Source organism: Oryza glaberrima, chromosome 7 (assembly GCF_000147395.1).
Source record: "Oryza glaberrima chromosome 7, OglaRS2, whole genome shotgun sequence".
In the NCBI taxonomy this organism is placed as follows: domain Eukaryota; kingdom Viridiplantae; phylum Streptophyta; class Magnoliopsida; order Poales; family Poaceae; genus Oryza; species Oryza glaberrima.
The window spans coordinates 19,004,684-19,030,483 of record NC_068332.1 but is presented as its reverse complement, the minus strand read 5'-3'; the positions used below and the strand labels follow the sequence as shown (position 1 = coordinate 19,030,483).

The 25,800-nt window shown below is 39.9% G+C and overlaps 2 protein-coding genes across 4 annotated transcripts; both read left to right on the top strand.

The window, feature by feature from the left end:
- The first annotated feature begins 2,861 nt into the window (after positions 1-2,861).
- Positions 2,862-6,492, top strand: LOC127780285 (cysteine-rich receptor-like protein kinase 6). The gene is made up of 7 exons (XM_052307202.1): positions 2,862-3,756; positions 4,414-4,548; positions 4,793-4,914; positions 4,993-5,203; positions 5,541-5,778; positions 5,894-6,044; positions 6,126-6,492. Exons 1-7 carry the CDS (start codon positions 2,862-2,864, stop codon positions 6,429-6,431), a joined length of 2,058 nt encoding a protein of 685 aa, XP_052163162.1. The 3' UTR covers positions 6,432-6,492.
- Positions 6,493-12,490: 5,998 nt separating this feature from the next.
- Positions 12,491-21,522, top strand: LOC127779337 (cysteine-rich receptor-like protein kinase 10). Of its 3 annotated transcripts, XM_052306071.1 has the most exons (8): positions 12,491-13,155; positions 13,234-13,507; positions 17,008-17,145; positions 17,250-17,377; positions 19,833-20,040; positions 20,143-20,380; positions 20,465-20,615; positions 20,733-21,522. In XM_052306071.1, the coding sequence occupies exons 1-8, from the start codon at positions 12,547-12,549 to the stop codon at positions 21,003-21,005; spliced, it is 2,019 nt and encodes a 672-aa protein (XP_052162031.1). In that variant the 5' UTR covers positions 12,491-12,546; the 3' UTR covers positions 21,006-21,522. The 3 variants fall into 3 exon arrangements, with proteins under 3 accessions (XP_052162031.1, XP_052162030.1, XP_052162029.1); XM_052306070.1 differs by having other exon boundaries at positions 12,491-13,492; XM_052306069.1 differs by having other exon boundaries at positions 12,491-13,507.
- The last annotated feature ends 4,278 nt before the right edge of the window (positions 21,523-25,800 follow it).

Genomic DNA, 25,800 nt, shown 5'->3' with positions numbered 1-25,800 from the left:
CTTAATGTTTCAATTTGTCCATATTAGTCCTTCAAGTTTTTATTTTAATTCAAACTTATCCTTGAAGCCACATAACTAATAACTCTCTTGATAAATGACACTTATACCTCCTCATTCACATATATAAGAGCAAAATTACATGCAATAAATTCTTTTTATAGATAATGCATAGAAATATATGTAAAAAAATAAATTATGTACTTGCAAGTGTATACGGTAGCTATTAAGCTCAAGTTTTATATGCACATGTTGAAATAATGGGATGTATTTATTCATTTTGGTTTTTTTTCCAGTGTATAGTTGTATACAAATTAAGGGCAAAAGTGACATTTTCTAAAAGAATTATCGACTAAAAATAGCCATATGGCATATTAAGTGGGTACAAGGATGATTTTAAGCCAAAACAATTACTTAGAGGACCTACGTGGACAAAATGAAACCTGAAGGACTAAATTGAGCCTTCGGTGAAACTTGAAGGACTAAATGGACGTTTAAGATTCATCCACGTTATTACGTGCAGTAAAATTTTTACTCATTAGCAAATCTGTGAGTAAAATTTTTAGTCGGGATGACGTGGACGAATCTCGGACGTCCATTTTTCGATCCAACAATAGTTTCTAAGTTTCTACTATCTATGTGGTTTCCACCACGTATTTTCCCCCGAAGAAGAGTGGTGGTGGGCCAGGGAGTTACTGACCGAAATTGTGCGTTGACCAGACACAATTACTTTACTGCGAAGGGAGACTTAAAAGGAGGGTAATTTCGTCGATTACATTTCAATAGGGTCTATTTGAGTCTACCAAATATTCATTCTTGTTTAAATCATCCTCGGATGCAAGTGTGACTGAGATGCCGGCTGGCCAATTCTAGTAGTCAGCAACGTCACTAATAAAGTATAGGAAAATTATAGTCAAAGTTATGCACCCCTTGTTCACATATGTAAACACGAGGAAACATAAATTTGAAAACATATTGAATAAACTCCCAAGCTCACTATCCGATTCTCTATTGCCTAGGACCAGAGGCGAAGCCAAAATTTTCTCAACCCTAAAGCTTAATTAAAGTAATCATCATAGGTTATTTTTTCTTTTAATTTTCAAAATTTGGAGTGTTATTTTAATGAGTATTTAGGGTTAGGAGTAAAGCTTTAGCTCTAACTGCCCTACTCCTGTTCCGCCCTGTCCATGGCATTTATCAAGCGAAGTACGGTGCATAGGCATGGGTTCAAAGTCAAACTCAATCATTTTGCAGTTTTTTCTTATAATAAATTGATTTATATATAAACTTTATGGTCCATTTATTTCTCTTATTCTTGTTATCCCTAATGATATGGTTTCACTAACTAAAGATGACATATTGTATTATATAGTCACGATAGTTTATAATCCCGTTTCAAATAAGAAATGTCCATCATGGACTCTTTCTTATAATATTATTTATTTCTCTTATTCTTCGTTAGAGTGAGTTGGGAACTAATTCCACGAAGTAACTCAATAGCATAGAATTAATTAAGTATTAGTATTTTTTTAAAAAATGGATTAATATGAAAATATGCGCTAGTGTGTAAATTAAATTACTCCTTTCGTCCTTTCTAGAGGATCATTTGGTACTTTGGCACCTATTAAAAACCGAATTTTGCTCCTTTCTATATCAGCTTCAATGGATTTTATCCTATTAAAATATTGTAGCAACAGACAATTGTTTGGCATGTGTGGAGATTTGTTCAAACGTTGTAAACAAGAACTTGTGTCATCTTCCATCCATGGCGTTTAAAGGCTGTGGTACTCTGCTAGTCTGCTGCATAAGATGGTCGGGCAATCTCTAGCCAAAAAACAAAACAAAAAAAGAAGAAGAAGAAAGAAAAGAAAAGACAGAGAGCATGTCAACCATATCTGATGACCATTGACAAATTATTGCCTTTGATGTAGCAGCTGAAAGGACTTCAGAGATGTCAAAATCAAGGAGATAAAAACAGAGACTAATCGCTGATTACTAGAAATATTTGATGACCAGGAACTAATCGTTGGAGTATATGGCTGGCGGGACCGGCGGCTATGCAAAATTCAAGATCAGAAAATAAGTAATACTAGATGCCCTAGGTGGACGGTCGATTTTAGTTGAGAGCTATTTTGGCAATCATTCGATTCGGAGATGAGTTTTTCCAAGGCAATTTAAATGTTTTTTCTGTCCTTTTTTTTTCTTTTTCAAGGATCGTTTCCGTTAGAGATTAATTAGTATGATTCATAGACCACATGCGCTGGTTGTTTTGACGACGTTAACTTTTAATATATCTTTGACCATTCATTCTATTCAATCTTTCACAAATACTATGTAAGAGTGTAAATGGTGCTTAAAATACGTTTAACAAATACCAAGTTACAAAAAATTAAATAATAATTACATGATTTTTAATAAGATGAATGGTTAAACATACTTTTAGAAGTCAATGGTTTTACATGTTTAATATCAGGATTAGTACAGTACTATAAATCGCTAAAATACATAGAATGATTCTTAGAGTGGATTTAAGTTGATTTTTCATATTGTAGGTTGACATCTAAGCTAGCTATGATGTGTACTCCGACATTATGCTACCGGCAACGACATTTTCTTCGTCTTCGATCAATCATTGAATTAGGGTTTACGGTTAGTTTAATTCAAAGCAAGGGAGTTCATCGCTGACTCTAGATATATTTCTGTCACTGTTTGATTGCTCGCATGATTCGAAATTCAATATTTCTGTCATCACTGTTTGATTGCTCGCATGATTAGAGAAATTAAATGAACCAGCGGTTTCAAGTCAAACTCTCAGGTAGGCCAACCTCCGATCCTCTCGTGACAGCTTTACCATTGCCAGCACAATGCCCGCGGCCGCGGCGGCGCACCACCTCGCCGGCGTCGCCGCAGCCTTCCTCCTCGCCGTCCTCCTCCACGTCCACCTCGCCGCCGGTGAAGACGAACCTCCACCGTGGTACCTGTGCGACCCCTACAGCGCGAGCGGCCGCTACTCGGAGAACAGCACGTTCCAGGCCAACGTCAACCGCCTCTCCGCCACCCTCCCCAGGAACACCTCCTCGTCTCCGGCCATGTACGCCACGGGCGCCGCCGGCGACGTCCCGGACAAGGTGTACGGCTACGCGCTCTGCCGCGGCGACGTCGCCGACGCCCCCGCCTGCGAGCGCTGCGTCGCGGCCGCCCTCCGCGACGCGCCGCGGGTGTGCCCGCTCGCCAAGGACGCGCTCGTCTTCCACGACCTCTGCCAGCTCCGCTACTCGAACCGCAACTTCCTCCTCGACGACGACTACTACGTCGCCACGTACTCGCTCCAGCGCTCCTCCCGCCTCGTGAGCGCGCCGGCGCCGGCGGCGGTGGCGGCGTTCGACGCGGCCGTGGCCATGCTCGCCAACGCCACCGCGGAGTACGCCGCGGCGGCGAACACGTCGAGGCGGTACGGCACGGCGGAGGAGGAGGGCGTCGACGGCGACGGCGACAGCGGCCGCCCCAGGATGTACGCGCTGGCGCAGTGCACGCCGGACAAGGCGGCGGACGTCTGCCGGGCCTGCCTCACGACGCTGACCACCGTGCAGCTGCCCAAGCTCTACAGCGGCGGGAGGACGGGAGGTGGGGTGTTCGGGGTGTGGTGCAACCTCCGGTACGAGGTGTTCCCTTTCTTCTCCGGCCGCCCGCTGCTGCATCTTCCGGCGTTCGTGGAGGCGCCGCCGCCAGCGACGTCGACGGCGGCGACCAGAAGAGGAGGTGAGCGACAGATGGAAACCATTTTTACTTGTTTGCATGTGTGAAATCGCCTTAGCGCATTTGAATAAATTAATGCAAATAATTGAACAAAAAGGTTTTGTGTGACTCCGTTGACTGCTTGTAGAGTTAGAGATGGGAGATGCATTTTCATCATTTGGGAGCACATTTCCTGTTTTCTGTACGTCAACAAAATAGTTACTCCTCTACTTTAGAGTATAAGTCGGTTTTGACTTTGATTAAAGTCAAACTATGTTAAGTTTGATCAAGTTTCTAGAAAAAAACTAGTAATATTTTTTAACCCAAGACAAATATATTATCAAAATATTTAATATTGATTTAATGAAACTAATTTGGTGTTCTAAATATTACTATATTTATCTATAAACTTAGTTAAACGTAAAGTGATTTCAGTCAAAACAACTTATAAGTTATAATCCGAAATGGATGGAGTATTATTTTTTTTAAAAAAAAGATATAGTGCCAATTAGCAATCTGGCTCTTTGTGCGTTTCTGTCAAGTTTTATTGTCAGAATCTGTGGAAAATTCCCTGAAAAAATACACATGCTACTTGTAGGCAAATGGTTTTCTTTCATTCAGGTTCTGGTCATAGTTCTAACTACAGAGATACTATCTGAATCGAACAGTATTTATTTGCAGAGAAAAAGAGGAATAAGACAGGTATAGTTCTAGCCATTGTTATGCCTACAATTGCTGCAATGCTGCTCATCGTCGTAGCATACTTTTGTTGTTGGAGGAGGAGACGACCAGAAGAACAGACGTTTCTGCCCTGTAAGTCAGCTAAATTTATGATATGTTAGCATGTCAAGTAAGTGATAAGTTTATAGACGGCAGGGAAATGGTGATTTGTTTAAATGTTATTTTTATTTAATTTCATTACCTTGATTCTTAATGTGTCCCAGCTTGTAGTGAAATCACATTTCCCTTATTTCTCTCTCTTTTTTTCTTGAATAAGTGAAATCATATTTCTTGTTAAGCTTAGTCTTTCTTTTCATCTTTGTCCAAACAACATCAATTGGTTCAGACGATATTCAAAGTATTGATTCGCTTCTACTCGATCTATCAACACTACGAGCTGCTACAGATGATTTTGCTGAAACTAAAATGATCGGCAGAGGAGGGTTCGGTATGGTTTACAAGGTACAAATCATACAACGACATGCAACTTTATCAGTCGGTTATATTTTTGTTGATCAGTAAGTATGTTTACATGGATAGGGAGTCATGCCTGAAGGTCAAGAAGTAGCTGTGAAAAGACTTTGTCAGAGTTCCGGACAAGGAATAGAAGAGCTTAAAAGTGAGCTAGTTTTAGTTGCTAAGCTTTACCACAAGAATCTTGTCAGGCTTATTGGTGTTTGCTTGGAACAGCAAGAGAAAATACTTGTCTATGAATATATGTCAAATAAAAGCCTTGATACCATTCTTTTCGGTACGGTTTTCTCTCTAGTACTCCATGTATTTCATACACTTTAACTTTTTTACTAATCATTTTTTAGTTTGATAAAATTTGTAGATAATATAACGATATTTTTTGACCCAAAACAAACATATTATCAAAATATATTCAATGCTACATGTAATGAAATTAATTTGGTGTTGTCGATGTTACTAAATTTTATACACTTGATCAAAGCTAAAGAAATTTGACTAGAGAAAAAGTTAAAACGACTTGTAATATAAAACTATAAAACTAATGAGTAGTTTCTTTTAAAACGCTTAATTGATAACATCAATTAATAGTATGTTTTTTCTTGTTTGAATGACAGATATAGACAAAAACACAGAGCTAGATTGGGGCAAAAGGTTCAAGATTATAAATGGAATTGCTCAAGGCTTGCAATACCTTCACGAAGATTCTCGATTGAAGATAGTGCACCGAGACCTCAAAGCAAGCAACATTCTATTAGATTTTGATTACAACCCTAAGATTTCTGATTTTGGCTTGGCGAAGATATTTGATGGGGATCAATCAAAAGATATCACTCATCGAATTGCCGGAACATAGTAAGTAGTAAGTATGATATGTTAGGTTTGAATTTTAACATGATCATGGCCAACATTTATCAAATATGGTATACCAAATATAATAGGTTACAATGTAATGTTTTTTTTTAAACAGCGGATACATGGCACCTGAATACGCCATGCGTGGTCATTATTCAGTCAAGTTGGACGTATTTAGTTTCGGCGTTTTGGTATTAGAGATCGTCACTGGAAGAAGAAATAGTGGCTCATATGATAGCGGACAAGATCTTGATCTCTTAAACCATGTGAGTACTTTAAGTCTGTTCATGAATAATTAACCAAACTTCTCAACATATTACTTGAATAAACCAACCAATTTGGTGCAGGTGTGGGGGCACTGGACCAGGGGAAATGCTGTAGAGCTGATTGATCCATCCTTGGGCAACCATCCTACGATCGAGCAGATGTTGAAGTGCATCCACATCGGGCTGTTGTGTGTTCAGAAAAGACCTGCAAGCAGGCCGACGATTTCGTCAGTAAACATCATGCTTAGCAGCAACACTGTTCGTCTCCCTTCTCTATCCAGGCCGGCTTTCTGCGTCCAGGATGTTAGTGCCAGTGACAGCTCTAATCCGCATTCAACAGCGGTGTCTTCGAATGATATGTCAATCACAGATCTTGTGCCGAGATGAATCCTGAATTCTTAGTTCAGTCGCCAAACCAGTTAAGTGTACAGTGCTTCTAGATATTGGATTGATGCATGGGGAGGCCCTGACCCCTGAATCCTGCATTATGGCTGTAAGCCTGTAAATAGAATTGTTAAAACGGTAGGAACTATCTATATATTAGTCGGTAGATTTTTTTTTCTAGAAAATCACTCGGATTTTATAAGCAACAGGTTGGAAACGTATTGCTCAGATCAAATTAAGCATGCCATAGGCTGTCAAACACTAAAAACAACATAATGCTAAGAAAATGTCAAATCTCTAGCAACATGCCAGCACCGGAGAAAACATCATACCTAAATTATTTAACGTCAATTATAACAAAATTACACTGAAAAAGAAAAAAATTACATTCTACTACAACTAGTAATATGCCCGTGCTAATGCAACTGTACATTTTTCATAATTAATGTAAATCAAACCATCAATACATGATTATATATTTTGACAATATAAATATAAAATATTTCAAAAACCGAATATCCAAACAAAGATATACCTGTATTTGTGCGCACAATAAAGGATTTGTGTATATTTGGTTTAATAATAATTTTATATACTCATAAACTTATTGAATTGTATAGACTTTTGGATTCAATCACCCGTAGACATTATTCGTAATTCATTCAACTTAATTTTTAATTTGTATAAACTTTTAGAGTCAATCACCATAACTCATTCAACTTAATTCAGGCATAGATTTGTCAGGAGTATTTATATATTTGGCATTACACCCAATGTATTGACCTTCATCGCAAAAACTCCAGTTCTTCACTTAGAGTATATTCAATTACAACTTTAAAACAACAACATTGTGGCAGATATTTTTCAGAATCTAATGTTGTGAACATTTAGTGTATTATGTAAAGGGAATAGTATAAAGGGAAGACTTTAATATAATTGAGAGCTGTCACCACCTCTACACCCACCTCAAACCAACTATGGGATACGAAGCAATCGCTGAAAATTAATTACGTAGACAACGCGTCTACGTAATTAACAACTACTCTAGTGCCGGTCAAACACTAAAGCAATCACTATATTTTACTGGACTATAGTGAAAAATGTTCCCGCACGCTAATTAGAAACTAACCAAGAGTTAATTCTTAACGAGCAAATCTTAAGAGTAAATTACACTAGCGGTCCTTAAACTTGCATGTAACGAGGTTTCACTTAAGTTCACGAACTTGCAAAATGCATATCGAGATCCTTAAACTTGGTTTAATGTATCATCCTGGTCCAAAGCATCGTTTGACCGTGGTGTTGCCTACGTGGCATGCTACGTGAACGATGACATGGAATTTTTTTATTTTTTCTCCCTTCTTCTCCCTTTTTTTCTCCACTTTGCCTCCTTCCTCTCCCTTCTGCCCCAGCGAGGCTGGCGAGGGGGCGGGGAGGCCAACGGTGGCAGCGACGTCGTCGATAGGAAGGAGAAGGAGGAGAGGAAGGGGAAGGGCCCTGCTTCGGCCGGCCGCAGGCGCGTGCGGCAAACGGCTACGGCAACTGCTCAAGTTCGACGAGCTCGCCTCCTCTTTCGCGGAGCTCATCGTCGGGCCTTGCCGCCCCGTTGTTGCCATCAAGCTCGCTGCCGCCAATGAGCTCGCACTCGCCCCGCTCGCGTTGAGCTCACCGACGCCTCCTCCTGCATGCGCGGCAGCGGTCGGCGACCCCTCCCCTAGGCGCGGCCGGCGATATCTCCCCCCGCGCGCGCCTCGGCCGCTTCCGCATGAATGACACGCCGCCGCCCAACGAAGTACGCTGCCCCCCTCTTCGCCCCCTCCGGTGCCGGTTGCAAGGCCGCGCCACCCGCTCCTCACCATCGTCGTCGTCTTGGGCGGCGGAGGGAGAGGAAGTAGAGGGAGAAGTTGCATGTCGCCGCAGCGGGAGGAGAGGAGCCACAGGCGGCAGCCGCCTCTCCCTCTCCTCCCCCCTCGGCCTCCGCCCACGACTCCTCTCCTCCCGCCAGCCAGCGCCCGCACTCGCGCGCCGCTCCTCTCCTCGCCGGCCGCCGCCCGCGCAAGCGCACTGCTCTTCTCCTCCCACCGGCCGGCGCCCGAGCATGCGTGCCGCCCCTCTCATCGCCGTCTGCTGCCCGCGAACACGCGCCACTCCTCTCCTCCAGCCGGCGCTTGAGCACGCACACTGACCGTCGCCGGAAACCTCGTCCACCACGCGAGGTAAGGAAGGAGAGAAAAGATGGGGAGAAAAAAAGGAAAAAAAAAAGAAAATTTAGCCATGTCATCGTCCACGTGGCATGCCACATAGGTAAGACCACGGTCAAACCAGGCTTTGGACCGGGATGATACATTAAACCAAGTTTAAGGATCTCGATGCACGTTTTGCAAGTTTGTGAACCTAAGTGAAACTTCGTTATAAGTTTAAGGACCACTAGTGTAATTTACTCAAATCTTAGTTACTCAGAATGATAATTCTACTAAAGCAGAGTAATTAACAAAGTATAAGAAATGAGAGAGGATTACCACCAACTCTAGAATTCCTCTGACTTCTTCTACTCTACTCTCTCCCTACTTCTAGTATACAATAAAGTACAATAGAACCTCTTATAATTCAGCTCATGCTTTGGTGTGTGTGAGAATGAGGGAGGAGAAGTGTATTTATATGGTGGAAGTGACTTGGGAGGATAGAGTTTCTTCCAAGCATCCAATGAGTATCTTTATCCTCCTAGTGCCAAGTTTCCCTTCAACTGATGGTTAGAGCGCCGGAAACAGTCACAACCGTCATTGAGAGATCATTATCTGCCGAACTGAACTTGGGCCTAGGCCAATGGCCTCTATCAAGGTTCGGCCGAGCCCTAGCCAGCTCCATTAGCCCCGGTTTTCGGCCTGGACACTCATTTTAGGACCCTTAATCCATATTGCCATGGTAGATGGGACTATTTGAAGGTGTTTAATTGGTTTTTTGGGTGCAAGACTCCATAAGTTTGGATATGAGTTTGATTCTTCTCCTTCTTCACGTATATTTTCTCTCAACTTTGGTAGTTTGTCACCTATGTCCAAATATACATCAACACTCATGGAAATTGTTAGAAATATACCCTATCACTATGTTGGATGTTTTATGCTTTCCATTTTATACATATATTGACGGTGTGAATTTGGTACTTAACAGCCGTCGACAGTGTGGAGGGATGGATGGGCGGTTGTGAGACGCACTAAACAACGGTCTATAGTAGTTCTCACTAATAAAATCGTTTATACACCATTAAGTCTACTAGTATAAATGGATATGATATATGAGATGAGATAATACAAAATGTCTACCCTTGAGATCAGCTATTGACTCGTTACGTGGTGACTTATGAGCCTGCTCTCCATTGTTCTTCTTAGGTGGCGTACCGTATGGAAAATGCTTTGGAGAGAAAAATCGGGCCCTCTCTTCTTACTGTCACATATATAGTTTCCCTTCTTTCTTTTCCTCACTTTAAATGTTTTTTTCTTCTGAACTATTTATTTGATTTACAATTCGATCACACCGTTATTTTTGTTATAATTCAATCTTTACAACAAGATATCGCATGATTATATTCCAATAAAAGAAAAAAATATATGTTCCAAACCATTAAAACTTAATGTTTCATACATGATAGCGACATGTTTCATCATCTGTTTTCACTGTGTTTCACAAAATTTATTTAACTACTTACACATACTCTTTCTCCACTCCTTGCATGCATGCATGCATATATGTATTTAGTGAGCTCCAAAATGATTTTTTCCCTAAACTACTTATCCGATCTACGATCCAATCACACCATTGTATTTGTTGTAATTAAAATTTTAAAATAAGATATCACATGATTATGTTTTAATGAAAGAAAAATATATGTTTCAATCTATTAACACATGATGTTTCATACACGACAACGATATGTTTCAACGTGTGTTTTCACTCTGTTTCACACACTTTTTAAATGTTTCAATGATTTATTTTGTTTATTTCACCATGTATAACTTAATGTTTCACCGGTGGTTAACTGAAACATTTGACCGTCTGATTTTTTGAGATAAGATAGGGCGTCCGATTGGAATTTTCTAATTAGAAGAAAAAATTGTTTGAAGAAGGAAATTATGGATCGGTCACTGACCAACAAGTAAAACATTAATTTATATGGTGAAATAAAAAAAATCAGCAACTGAAACATTTAAAAATTTTGTGAAACATGGTAAAGATACACGTTGAATCATATCAGTACTATGTATGAAACAACAAGTGTTAACGGATTGAAACATATATTTTTCTTTCGCCAAAATATAGTCATGCGATTTCATGCTTTAAAGATTTAATTACAACGAATACAACGGTATGATTGGATTGTAGATTGAATAAATAATTTAGGAGAAATAAGTATTTAAAGAGAGAAAAAGGAAGAAAAAAAACTAACTTGTGATATACTTGCATGCATGCAGAACCGGACACGTCCGATTTTTATTCATCTAATCGGGCCCCTATCCTGAGCATTACGGGCAGCTGACTACGTCAACCCTGCTGAAAATATGAACTGACCGACGACCTATGGGAGGAGAAAAACTGGTCCATAGCGAAGAACCAATGGTTAATATTGATTGAAATTAATCCACGCACTGGATTTTTAGATACTCGAAGGCAAAAGACACGGAAAGAGATCTACACACTCAAGCTATATAGGCTCTGGCCCCTCAAAAATTTTTTTTAGTATATGGACGCACATTTGAAGTATTAAATATAGAATAATAACAAAATAAATTATGCATTTCACCTGTAAACTGCGAGATGAATTTATTAAACCTAATTAATCCGTCATTAGCAAATATTTACTGTAGCACCACATTATCAAATTGGCGTAATTAGGCTCAAAAGATTCGTCTCGCAATTTATATACAAACTGTGCATTTAGTTTTTTTCGTCCACATTTAATGCTTCATGCATGTATCCAAATATTTGATGTGACAGAATTTTTAGAAGTTTGGAGGGGAACTAAACACAGCCTCTGTTCGGAAGCTAGATACTGCGGCTGGACTGCAGCAGCTTGAACAGTGTTTCTATTGTTGATTCAGTTATTACGATGTAGTGCTGCCGAACACAGCCACTCCGTCTGTCCGTGAATATAAGGGATTTTCACCATCAAATTTATCCTAAAATATAAGGAGTTTCAGGATCCAAGACAATACTATGGGCCTGTTTAGAGAAGTTTAAGATTCTGAAAAGCAGCTGGTTGGTAGCCAACTTTTGAGAATCTGCAAAAGCTGGGTTTCTCAGCTTCTCGCTTCTAATTCATTTTCTGTATTCTACAACTACAGCTTCTCAGAATCTGGACTAAAAGCTGGACTGTTTGAAGGAGCTTCTTATTCTGGGAGAAGCTGCGGCAGCTAGAAACTCCCCAAACATGGCCTGTATTCCCCATCTGGTATCTACCAACTTTTATACTAACTTTTTTATACTAGTTTATTTCTCTACCATCTACTTTTATACTAATTTATTCTCCCACCTACTCACTTTTATAATACTGTATTCTTTCACATATCACCTTTTATCTCATCACATGTCTTTGTATTATTTCCTTATTAATTCTTAAAACAAAAGGTATAATCTCTTGTAGTCATGGATGGGGATTATGGTCGTGTTTAGTTCCTCCTCCAAATTTTTTTTGACGTATACGGATGCACATTTGAAGTATTAAATATAGACTAATAACAAAAACAAATTACATATTTCGTCTATAAATTACGAGATGAATTTATTAAGCCTAATTAATCTGTCATTAGCAAATGTTTACTGTAGCACCACATTATAAAATCATGGTGTAATTAGCCCCAAAAGATTCGTCTCGTAATTTACATGCAAACTGTATAATTGGTTTTTTCATCTACATTTAATGCTTCATGCATGCGTCACTAAACACAGCCTATGTCACAGTCTTGAGCCAACCTAAAATTCTAGCCAGTCAACTCCTTAGCCCGCTGCACTCTTTTAGACTAGGAGTAGTATGAGTATTGTGCATCCATATCCACTCCGTTTTCATCCTATACCATCCGGTCGGCGAGCGCAACCTCTCACCTCTGCTCGAGGCTCGGGGAGTACCACCATGGCCGGTCATCGACGACATCTTACTTTTTGGTACAACCTCGCCGCAGTTGCCCTGCTCCTCGCGCTCCTCCACGGGCCGCTCGCGGAAGCGCAGCCGCTGCCGTGGCAGCTGTGCAACGCCACCGACGGCAACTACACGGAGGGGAGCGCCTACCAGGCCAACGTGCGCGCCCTCGCCAGCGCCCTCCCAGGCAACGCCTCCTCGTCGCGCGCCCTCTTCGCCGAGGGCGCCGCCGGCACGGCGCCGGACGTGGTGTACGCCGTCGCGCTCTGCCGCGGCGACACCAACGCCTCCTCCTGCGCCGCCTGCGTCGCCACCGCCTTCGACACCGCGCAGCAGCTCTGCGCGTTCAACAAGGGCGCCACCCTGTTCAACGACCCCTGCATCCTCCGCTACTCCGACCGGGACATCCTCGCCAACGTCACCGACAACCGGGGCATGTTCATCGCGTGGAACTACAACAACGTCAGCACGGGGAGGATGGCAGTGTTCGACGCCACCTCCGGTCAGCTCGTCAACACCTCCGGCGACTATGCGTCGGCCGTGTACGACGCCTTTTCCGGCATGCTCGTCAACGCCACCGCCGACTATGCGGCGAAGGACTCAGTAAGGCGGTTCGGCACGGGGGAGATGGGGTTCAACGTCTTCGACTCGCCTTACCACAATATTTTCTCGCTGGCTCAGTGCACGCCGGACATGTCGGAGGCCGACTGCCGGAGCTGCCTCGGGGACATAATCAGGAAGATGACGCCCAAGTACTTCGTCGGGAAGCCCGGCGGCAGGGTCTTCGGCGTTCGGTGCAACTTCCGGTTTGAGGCGTACGAGTTCTTCTCCGGCCGGCCGCTGTTGCAGTTGTCGGGGCTGCCGCCCTCACCACCACCACCAGGGCTGTCCGCACCATCGGGGCTGCCGCCCTCACCACCTGGGCTGCCGGCAGCATCAGGTAATAATAGAGAAGGTGAGTTGCTGCTCGATCGATCGCTGTGTCTTACTGTGGCTTGCACTCACCATCAAGCGAACGTCAAAAATCGCACCTCCACTCCTTGTTCTTCGCCCGGCGAGCCCCGGAAACTACAGGGACGCTAGGTTTGATGTTGGCCTGTGGGGCAGCCATTAGAGCCGTGTGATCGCGAATTGAGAAAATTATTTGCGTGGACCTAACCAACCTCCATCCCCAAGTGGCCTTAATTCGTTCTGTACACACATTTTTTGTGCTTTGCTTAATCCCCGTACACACCTGAATTTTGGTTTTGACTAGAAAATGTGCTGTGCGTGCACAAGTCGGCACGTCTGTCATTTAGCCCGCACAACATCGAAGATTAACAATATACAGTTTCAGGTTGTGTTTGGATACCAAGACTAAATTGTACTCCTTGTCACATCGGATGTTTAGACACTAATTAGAAGTATTAAACGGAGACTAATAATAAAGACAATTGCATAAATGATAGCTATTTCGCAAGACAAATTTTTTAAGCTTAATTAATCCATAATTAGTACATGTTTACTATAGTACTCCCTCTATCTATTTTTGATAGTTATATTTCATCTTGGCACACAGATCAACGATAAGTAATTCTACTTATCACCCATTTAAACATGCTACTAGTTATTCCTCGTAAACAAGCGATACATTAATATTTACATTTCTCGATACCCATGTAGCCAATCTTGTGTAGAAGAATGGAGAGTCCTACATTAAATCCGAGAAAGTCATTAAGATGATAGGTTGTTAGATTGAAATATGCCTATCAAAAATAAATTTTTCATATTTAGAAATATGCCTATCAAAAATAGATGGAGGGAGTATCACATAGGCTAATCATAGATTAATTATGCTTAATAAATTTGTCTCGCAAACTAGTCTAGGATTATCAAATGGATTTTGTCATTAGTATACGTTTAATACTTCTAATTAGCGTCAAACATTAGATGTGACAGGAACTAAAATTTAGTCCTTGATCCAATCAGGGCCTCAATTAGATGAAAGTTTAGAAAAAAAAATCTAATAAAACTAAAATCTAGCAAATATCTAAAACAAAATCCATGTATGCTAAAAATAATTCATGAGAATTGGGTTCCCTTTTCCCCATTGATCTTCTCTTGCATGAGCGTGGTCGTTTGAAAACACATGTTTCTTTATAGGGTTAATTCGATCTATGCCATTGCAAATATGGCTATTAAGAAAATGCTATTATAATTCGTCTATTCGTAAGTGTGTCATTCAAATTTTACGAAATTAAAATCATGCCATCACCGTCACATTTTTCATCTTCCTCCCCATCTACACGTGGGGCCCATCCGTCAGATTCATCTTCTTCCTACATCCGCCCCTCTTCTTGTTTTTCCTTTTTTTTCTTACCTTTGTCCTTCTTTATTCGGAACTCTTTTTATATACGAGATATGATTCCATATAAGACTTGATATATGATGGGACCTACCGAGTTTAGTCAACTACTATTAGCTATGTGGTATCCATATCCATGATAGCTTTTAAGAAAAATCGTCTAATGTCGAAAATTTTAAAATATATTAAATTTATTCTTATAATTAAGTAGATAATCCGCAACAATAATCTAATCCAAATTAAATAGGACCTAAGATGTTTTATTTGGAGGGTAAGTTTACCCTATTCATACATAGAAAAATAGTTTTTTAAGGGTCATATATAGAAATATTGTGTGAGTTTATAATACTATAAATTGTAATAAAATTCACAATATTAAATTTAAGGGATTTGCTAAATTCAATCAGCTAGATCGGGAAAAAAACATCATGTAAAAAAGTCTAACACAGTACGATAAGGTAACTCTCCAAGTTAATATGGACACATTTTTTTAAGCTGTAGATTAGGACTGCATTAATTATCAGGAAAAAAAATCTCTCTGTTTCATAATGTAAGACTTTGTGACTAAATTTATTAACATCATCTATATAAATGTGGAGCAATGCTAGAAAGTCTTACATTATCGAACCAAAGTAGAAACACGCGAAGCAAAACAGAAACTTGGTTACTTCACCCGCTTAATGGGGAGAAAAAGAAAAGAAAAAAAAAAAGGAAACGGCCTCAAGGCCTCTCGTCTCCGGCGTTAGACAGAGGATGCCGCTCTGCACTTCTTCTCTTCGTTCTCCGCCGTTCGTCGACCTCCCCGGAGTTCATGACCGTCAGATCCGGTGACCACAAGTTAAAAAGGTTGTAAGATATGGCCCCTCGGAACTGAAGAAATTTACATATCTTTCACCCATTTTCACCCATAAAAACTGGCTTCGCTAGAATGCCAATGTCAAAATGTGATTCAATCAAACGCCACTCTCAATCCGCGGGCATTTGCTGCAATGCCATTTTCGTGGTTTTTTTATTTCGAAATTAATTTGCCTCAATTATAATTTTTGTCGGACGTTTATGCCCCTGGGTCAACTGGTTAAATCGGACCTAGTTTCTTCTCGATCTCTCTCGTCTAATCGAGCAGGCAAGCGTGAGTGCAAGAGGAGAAGAGGCGGCGACACCGGCGTGGACCACCACCACTATTCCACCACGCCGCCTCTCCCTGTTCCCCCACCGTTCCTCCTCTCCCACCAACTGTGCCCGCCTCTCCCCGCCGAGGTCTCCTCCCCGCCAAACGTGCCGCCTACCCCGGCCAAACCCTAGCCGTCAAGCCAAGCAAGAGGAGAGAAAGACGAAGGGAGGGGAGACCACACCTGCACCGCTGCCTTCCCCCAACCTTAGGTGCACCTGTGCCGCCTCCCCCGCCATCCGTGCGGCCGCCTTCCCCAATCGCGCTGGTGCAACCCACCTCGTTCTCCGCCGCCTTCCCCGACCGTGCCGGCTCTACCACCACGAGCTCGATGACACGCGCCCTGATGGCGCCCTCGAAGAAATCCCAAAGTGGCGCACCCTCCTGGCCCGCCGACGCGTTCATCTCCCGGTGGCCGGGGGCGAGGACGACGTACACTGCCGGCCTCGCGACGGCGGCGCTAGGGAAGAGAAAGGCGGGTAGCACAGCCGGCAGTAAGAGGCAATGCGGCACAGTGAGAAGAGGCGGTTCGGCGGTGCGGCCTAGTTGGGGAAGGCAGCAGCGCCTGGAATAGTCGCCCCTCCTGCTCCGCCAGCGAGGTCACGCGTCACCACCTGAGCTCTCTCCTCTCCGGTTCAACCTATTGAGCCAGGGCATAAACTTCTGAGAAAAAAAATTGAGGAAAAACAATTTGGAAATATCACAAATATTTGGACCGAAGGGGTTAGCAAATATTATATTGCATTTGGCGGTATTTTCTTTTCCCATCTTAATATTTTTAATTAGCAGACGAATAAGCACTCCCTTTAATTTGTTTACTGCTCCCCGAAAAGAAAGGTACTCCCTTTTGTTCACTGAGAAATAGCTAGCACTGCAATCATGCATGAACTCATACAGGTCACCCATGATATTATCACTTATTTTTTTTCCAGTAAAATTGCAGGTAGAAATAAGCCAGGGACCCAAATTCTGGTAATTATTTTGCCACTAGTGGCCATTTCCTCCGTTGCCGCAATTTCCATCTGTATGTGGAATATACGTAAGAAACGAAGATGGCGAAGAGCAGAGAATTTATCCGCACGTATGTCATCCGAACAATTTGGCATAAACTCTTAACAAATTCCAATTAGAATTCTTCATCATCAATATTTATAACACATTAACATTTCTATGCAAAATTGCCAGCTGATACGGCTGAGGACTTCGAAAGTATCAAGTCAACCTTGCTGTCTCTGTCATCACTACAAGTGGCAACGGATAACTTTGACGAAAACAAAAAACTTGGTGAGGGGGGATTTGGTGCAGTTTATAAGGTATTGTAGTCTTTAATGTCTACATAAGAGCTACTTATATTAGAAACTTTTTTGAATGGTTGATACTTTATTTTGAGAAATAATAAGTTCATGATTTTATGGTGTGATGAGTAAGCCTTAGGTTTAGAAATACGAGTGACATGCATATTAGTGCGAAATTGCTAATTTACAATATAGTATCTTAGGCTTTAAGAAATTCAGCTAATTACTCGGCAACCCATGCATTAGCGATTTTAGATGCATCTTTTACTTTTCGTCACTAATATTTTTGTAAAATTTTACTGAACAATACATGTTAATAAATATAAACTTATATTTATGTACATACTCATACAAAAATAAACTTTCTATTATGTAATTATTGGCTCTATTTTTTGTCTTAAAACAACTATTAACTTATTAAAGGACTAGAAAAAGAAGCCTCCACATTCGCTCTCATGGTATAGAAATTCTCATATTAATCGGAAAAAAATAAATAAATAGTCCATATAGAATTATAATTTAAAAATATCTAAAATTCGAAATTAAAAATAAGGAATATAGGAAGAGAAGACTATAGTGCATACCGGTATACAATAGAACTAATGAAAATTCGGAATTAAAAAATAAAAAAATTAAAAGTAGAGGTTAGAGTCGATATAGAAATATAATTTAGAAATAATGAAAATTAGAAATTAAAAAATAAGGAATATTAGAACAAGGATATAGAGTCCATATAGAAATACAATTTAAAAATAACTGAAATTCAGGATTTTTTTAAAAAAAAGAAATATTGAAAGATAAGTCTAGAATGCATATAGAAATATAATTTATAAATAATATAAATTAGGAGTTAAAATATGAAATATTAGAAGAAGAGTACAGAGTACATGTAGGAACTTATAATTAATTATAGTATAAAAATATGAGTTTAGAGTCCTAAAAAATACAATTAGAAATAATGAAAATTCAAAATTGAAAAAAAGGAATATTGAAAAAAGAGCCTAGAGTCTATATATAAATAATTTACAAATAATTAAAATTCGGAATTAAAAATAAAAAATATTGGAAGAGGAGTCTAGAGTACATATAGGAGTATAATTTAGAAATAAATGAAATTTTGAATTTAAAAATAAGAAATATAATAGAAATTTAGAATTAGAAAATAAAGAATATTGGAAGGTGAGTATAGAGTCAATATAGGAATACCATTTAGAAATAACTAAAATTTGATATTAAAAATAATTAATAACTATCACGTATATACAGTATAATATGAATATTACACATTAGATATTTTTTAAAAAGTAAATTATTTCAATTTTTTTATTAGTTAAAAAATAGTAATTAAAAAGATAAATTAATCATTTTCCACATAGTTGAAGTATTTCCTCTATTTTCCCACAAAGTTGAGTGGCTTTTGCTAAAATGCCACATGGCTCAAAAACGTTTAGCATAGACTATCAACTTTGAGGCAAAAGAGAGGAGGCACTTTAACTATGTGGCAGATATGCAATTTTCCCATTAAAACTAAATATGTGCCTGAATTCTATATCTTGATTTCCACATTATATACGAACCTTTTTTTTTGTTGATTCAACACAATTCAAGATTTCCTTGTTATATTAAGTATGAGCCCTAATGTTACTTTTTTATGAATAAATGAATTTGAATTCAAAATTAATGAATACATAGTTGTCCTTGAGTTGGAGTCTTTTTTATATATTGTTTGTTGTTGTCTTAGATCCCATTCATTTAGAAGCTTCCCGAAATCGGTAAGAGGTTCTTCTCTCCATCGGGGCAACAGGTGTTCAATAGATCAAAAATCATAAATGTGCCACTAATGGTTACAATGACCTGAGCAGTACCCCAAGGTCCTAAGTTCAAATCTTCATAAGAGCGAATTTTAGATTGGGTTGTTTGCGGAGCTAAGTTTCCTATTTCAATGGCCGTATATATTCGATTGGATGTAGAGGCAGGTAAAAAAAAATACCCTTCTCTAAAATAAATAAATGTACCACTAATAATAAACACGTTGTGCCACATATGGATTATTCTTTTAATCTAAACCAACGAGTTGTTCCCACTAATTGGATGGCTAGATCTTTTTTTTTTTCATTATTGAGTTGTACGAATTTGGAAGGTTCCCACTAATTGTACGAATTTAATTTTTAGTTGTACCACTTATGTTTTTCTCTCTGTAGGAGCAATAGGGTTATTATGCTGGTTACTAAACTTGTTAAGGAGATGGAGTAAGTCATCATGAGTTATTAACAAGTTTTACTTCATATGGATTACGCTTTCATTCTTGGATTGATCCGTTTACTATTTCTGCGATTAACGTGCAAATTTTGAGTGCCAAAATAGGGTATAGGACTTATACATTTATGGGCTCAAGAAAAAAGATAGTATCTTTGTGTTCTTACTATCATGCAAAAAGTAAGATATTAATTAATTACTAAATCAATGCATTTAGGGACTTCTTTCTGGACAAGAAGTAGCCGTGAAGAGGTTGGCGAAGGGTTCAAGCCAGGGGCTAGAAGAGCTAAAAAACGAGCTAGTTCTAGTGGCCAAACTTCATCACAGAAACCTTGTTCGCCTTGTGGGGTTTTGCCTGGAAGAGGGAGAGAGGATGCTTGTTTATGAATACATGCCCAATAAAAGCCTCGACTTCTTTCTTTTTGGTACCATTAACAACCTATCTCTGAATCTAGATATACACCCTTCTCATGTGCATCGGTATGACATTATAACAATGAGTTTTTCATCTGGTGTCAATTAATTAGATCCAGAGAAAAGGAGAGGGCTAGACTGGGTGACACGATTCAAAATCATAGAAGGCGTAGCTCGCGGACTACAGTATCTTCACCAGGACTCCCAAAAGAAAATTGTCCACCGTGACATGAAGGCAAGCAACATCTTGCTAGACACAGACATGAACCCTAAGATCGGTGATTTTGGCCTCGCTAGGCTCTTTGGACAGGATCAGACTCGAGATGTCACCAACCGTATCGTCGGGACATTGTAATTAAGTCCAATACTTTACATATTTGTTCTTATATGTAGCTAACAAACTAATCATGTGATTCTATTTGTTGTTGCAAGCAGTGGCTACATGTCTCCCGAATACGTCATGCGTGGACAATACTCGACAAAATCTGATGTGTTCAGCTTTGGTGTTCTCATCATAGAGATTGTGACAGGCCAGAGGAACAACAGACCCTATTTGTTTGAACAAAACGAAGATATAATAAGCACAGTGAGTATCCCTGCTAGCTCATACAGCACTATGTGGTACTATTTGCGTTTGCAGATAGCCACAAATACATGTTGGTGCCGCTGAAAACTGAAGAGATATGCCTGTAACCAATGGTAGGTGTGGAGGCGCTGGTCAGATGGAACAGTTGCAAAGATGATCGACCATTCGTTGGGAAAAAATTACCCTGAAACCGAGGTGCTGAAATGCATCAATATCGGCCTCCTGTGCCTCCAGGAGAACCCCGTAAATCGACCTACAATGGCGGACATCATGGTTTTGCTTAACAGCAATGCTAGCAGCTCTATACCGGCTCCTGCAGCTAGGCCAACATTTTCCTTCGATGGGAGCTCTCGCTACTCTCAAACCATCACACAATTATCTGCCAGGTAGTAGGGGCTAAAGAAGAGCAGCAACAACAGTTATTGCCTGTTTTATTTTGTATTGGAATCGTACACATTATCAATATGTAATCTAAACAGCAAATTCAGTTATAAATAGGGTAACAAAAGGGAAAAAATAGTCATCCTAGACATTCCAGTGAAATTCATGGGTCAAAACCGCCCATTCAAAAGCCAGCCTATCATGCATTGTACAGCTGTTGCCGGATAGTCAACAGTACACGCATGGAATACTCCTATGAGACCTGGTCTCATGGGTCTATCCCCACATTCATGAGACCTGATCACATAAGATTGTTCTCCCTTGTAATGCGCTACCAGTTAGGGCTATTCAAAAAAGCTCGAGGCTCGCAATCTGCTCAAGCTCGGCTCGAGCTCCAAACGAGCCGAGCCCGAGCTTCTCCCAAAGCTCGCGAGCTTCTTCGAGCCGAGCTCGAGCTTTCAACGAGTCTAGTAATATATGATTTTTGTTGTTATTTAATAAATTAAGATATCAAATATATTATTTGTATGTCTTGTATATTTATTTATTCTTTTTTCTTCTTCTATTAATATGATGAACTAGAAATTAATTATTTTTAAAAGGTTATCCTTGAAATATACCTTGTTCTACTTAAAAATTAAGCTCAGTAGTCGAGATCGAGCTTGATCGCACTCGAACTGAGCCTGTTTGAAAGCTCGAACATTTTATAGGCTCGGCTCGAGCTTGTATCGAGCTCGAGCCTAGGCAGGCGAGTTCACTTGAGCTCGGCTCGTTGACAACCCTACTACCAGTGGAGCTATTCACACCAACAACATATCGATAGTATCGACTCACTTGGAATTGCAGCACACAGAACTTCACTGAAAGTAGTGAACTTGGAGGAGGATTTGTTGTTGTTTACTAGTACAAGGTAAACCCCAATTGAGGTGTCAAAAACGTTCCTACAAAGCTATGTTAACTCGCTTGAACAAGTGAAGAATAATCCCCAAGCAGATTTGGTTACAGGGAAGCAGGCTCTGTATCATGAGGAGCGAAAGATCCAAAAACCCAAGCAAAACCCTTTGAATAATAATTGTCGATGGGTGAAGCTAAAACAGGGCTGGATGAAACTGAATGTAGATGGTTCTATTGATATAAATTCTGAAAAATGGGGCATCGGTGTCGTTCTAAGGAACAGTATGGGGATGGTAATTTTCTCTGCTTGTGGTTTGGTAGCAGCCCGTTGGAAGCAGAGCTTCTTGCCTGCAGGGAAGGTATTAGCTTGGCTCTTCAGTGGACTCTCCTTCCATTCATAGTGGAGACAGACTGCTTGGTGGTGAAGAACCTCATAGAGTCAGCTGTGCAAGGGCGCTCTGAGCTTACATTCATCGTCAGGGGCATTGGTGAATTGTTATCAGGAAACAGGGAAGTGATCATCGTGAAGATTCAGCGGAATCAGAATAATGTTAGCCATACTCTAGCTAATAGAGCCCGGTGTGAATCTCTGACTGAGTTCTGCCCGGATGATAAATGTAATTTCATCGCACATTTTGTTTGTGAGGACTCTTTAGCTGAGTAATATAATCCCCATTTCCCCCGCAAAAAAAACTGATATACAATATTTTTAGGAGTGTATAATTTTATCATGTAAGGATCCCCCTGCCTGATGGTCAATATACAGTAGTAAAGAGGCCTCTCACTGAGCTCAGGAACAAGGGAGACTGAAAAATGAGCTGGTTCTGGTGGCCAAGCTTCAGCACAAGAACCTTGTTCGGCTTGTCGATGTTTGCCTCGAGGAGCATGATAAGATGGTCATCTATGAATACATGCCAACAGAAGCCTAGATACCATTCTCTTTGGTTCATTTTCCATTGCAAAAATTTCAGCAGTACAACTGTACAAGTGTACAACACAAGTTCCACATGCAAGTCATGCCTCTCATAGATGTTTCACAACTTGAATGACAGATCATGCCAGTAGTTTGCTAGACTGGGGAAGAAGGCTGAAGATCATACACGGGATCGCTCGGCATTTGCAGTATCTCCATGAAGAATCACGGCTGAAGATCATTTACCGGGACCTCAAGACAAGCAAGTGAAGCAACGCTATGCTAGACTCCAATTTAACCCCAATATTTCGGACTTCGGTTGGCGAGGCTCTTTGGACGCGACCAGTCGGAACATAGTAAGAACATTCAGTAGTATATCATATGGGAGATGGATTTCATTTCTCGAGGGGATATCCACTCATTTTCTTGCATATCACCTAAAAAATAAAAAAAATTGATAATATAGATTTATATGAAATATATTGTTCCAAAAATATGCAAAGGCCAAATTTGACTTCTATAGGTTGCAACAAAAAAAATAAATTAAATTAAAAATAGTTAATGTATATTCGTAGTTATATTTGTTATTTTCGTTACAACTTGTAGAGGTTTGATTTGAATTTTTCATGTTTAAGAAGTGATATATTTCGTATTAATCTGCCTTCTCTTTTTTTTTCAATTTTTAAATTTTTTATAACTATTTGGGCCTATTTGTTTTGAAGAAATTCTAACCCATAGGAATAAGAAAAGTGGAGGGACAGTAATGCATGCATACTTCAATCCATAGGAATTTTCAAAAAGGTTTGAGTGGATGAAAAGTTTCCTAGGTTTTCTCTCTACAACTTATAGGAAAGGAAAATTTCCTTTGGTTTTCCTATATCTACATTCATATAAACCAAATGAAACTCATAGGAATTAATCCTCGGTTATCTAAATCTTTTGGTTTTCCTCTAAAACGAATGGACCCTTAGGTGGCATGCAAGAAATAAGGGAATATCTTTTCAAGGGATGAAAACAATTTCCCCATCATATGCCCTATATGTCGGAGTGGATTTTAGAAGATATGGTACCAGTGTCCATATTTTCACAGTAAGATACATGGCACTAGAGAACACTGTACGCAGAATCGGTAGGCAACAGTAGCACACCGCCCACGTGCGGCGCGAGTGCGGGTCTACTCACCACTCCCAAGTCCCGTCTGTAGAATCATATGATGGTTTAATCGTGGTGATGAACAATTGTCAAAGGCAAGTGTTTATAAAAATAGGTGATGTGTTTTCGGATGGTAAACGGTGCGGTGGTCGGCACTGGGTTGCCGGTCTGACCAGGCGGGTGCCGCTGGTCAAACCGGAGGTGTCCGGTGCTCTGGGCAGTCTAACCGGGTTGCCTGACGGTCAGACCGGCAGACTCCAATAGGGAGTCGGTTTCGGGTTGTTTTTTTGGAATTTCTAGATTGATTCATGGATATGATTTCTAGATGATTTTTATTCGTATGTGATGCTATTGTGTGCTGATGTGAGTCAAGTTGGTGCGAACTTGTATATGGAATTTATTTGTTGTTCATGTGCAGGTTTTGCTTGAGGTCATGGGAGTATAGCCGGTGATGGATCGGGAGTAGGCTTAGAGAAAGTTGAGGTCTAGACAGTTAAGGATATTACACAGGATGCTCAGGTTAGAAAACAATGCACGTGGAGGTGAAGGTTAACATATGGCATACACATAGTATTGATGCAAAGTTGATCTACTTTCAAGAGTTTCATCGATACGTGTTTTTGGGGATCTCGGCAGTTTGACCGGAGGCAAATCGATGGTCTAACCAGTGGGCGGTCAACCAGTTGCTGGAAGGCGGTCCAACCAGCGACAAGGCATCGGTCAGACCGGCGGTGTGCAGGCGGTCAGACCAGCAACAACACTGCAGTCAGACCGGAGTTGATCTGACAGTTAGACCGACTACGTCGAGATCTCCATTGATATGAGGGTAACTTTTATTTCCGTTAAAATTTTTTGGATTTTTGGTTTTCCCTAACATTCACTCTCTCTGGTAGGTTTGTTTGATATTGTTCGATACTACACCGTCGATGGCACTGATTGCCTACTTGCTCCATTGTTGCAGCCCCGCCGTCATCAGTCATGGATCTGGATCAGCTGCAGTCAACTTAAAGCAATAGCAGTGCACACTATCTATTAACTTATTAAAGGAATAGAAAAAGGAGCCTCTATGTTCGCTCTCATGGCCTAGAAATTCTCATATTAATCGGAGAAAAGGAAAAATAGAGTCCATATAGAAATATAATTTAGAAATAGTTGAAATTCGGAATTTAAAAAAACAAGGAATATTGGAAGAGGAGACTAGAGTCCATATAGAAATACAATTAAGAAATAATAAAAATTCGGAATTAAAAATAAGGTATATTAGAAGTAGAGTATAGAGTCCATATAAAAATCCAATTAAGAAATAATAGAAATACGGAATTAAAAAATAAGAAATATTAGAAGTAGAGTATAGAGTCCGTATAGGAATTTAAAACTAACTAAAATTCAGAATAAACATAATAAAATTAAAAAGTATAGTTTAGAGTTCTTATAAAAATATAATTTACAAATAACTAAAATTCAAAATTTAAAAAAAAACATGGGAAGAAGAGTCTAAAGTTAATATAGGAATACAATTTAGAAGTAGCTGAAATTCGATTAAAAATTAAAGAATACTGAAAGATGAGTTTAGAGTCCACATAGAAATATAATTAGAATAATAAAAATTCAAAATTAAAAATAAGTAATATTGGAAGAAGAGCCTAGAGCCTATATAGAAATACAATTTATAGATAATGAAAATTCAGAATTAAAAATTTTAAAAATATATTGAAAGCGAGTCTAGAGTTTATATAGGAATATAATTTACAAATAACTAAAATTTGATATTAAAAATAATTAATAACTAACACGTATATAAAATATAATATAAATATTACACATTAGTAGTTTCGTAAAGTTAGT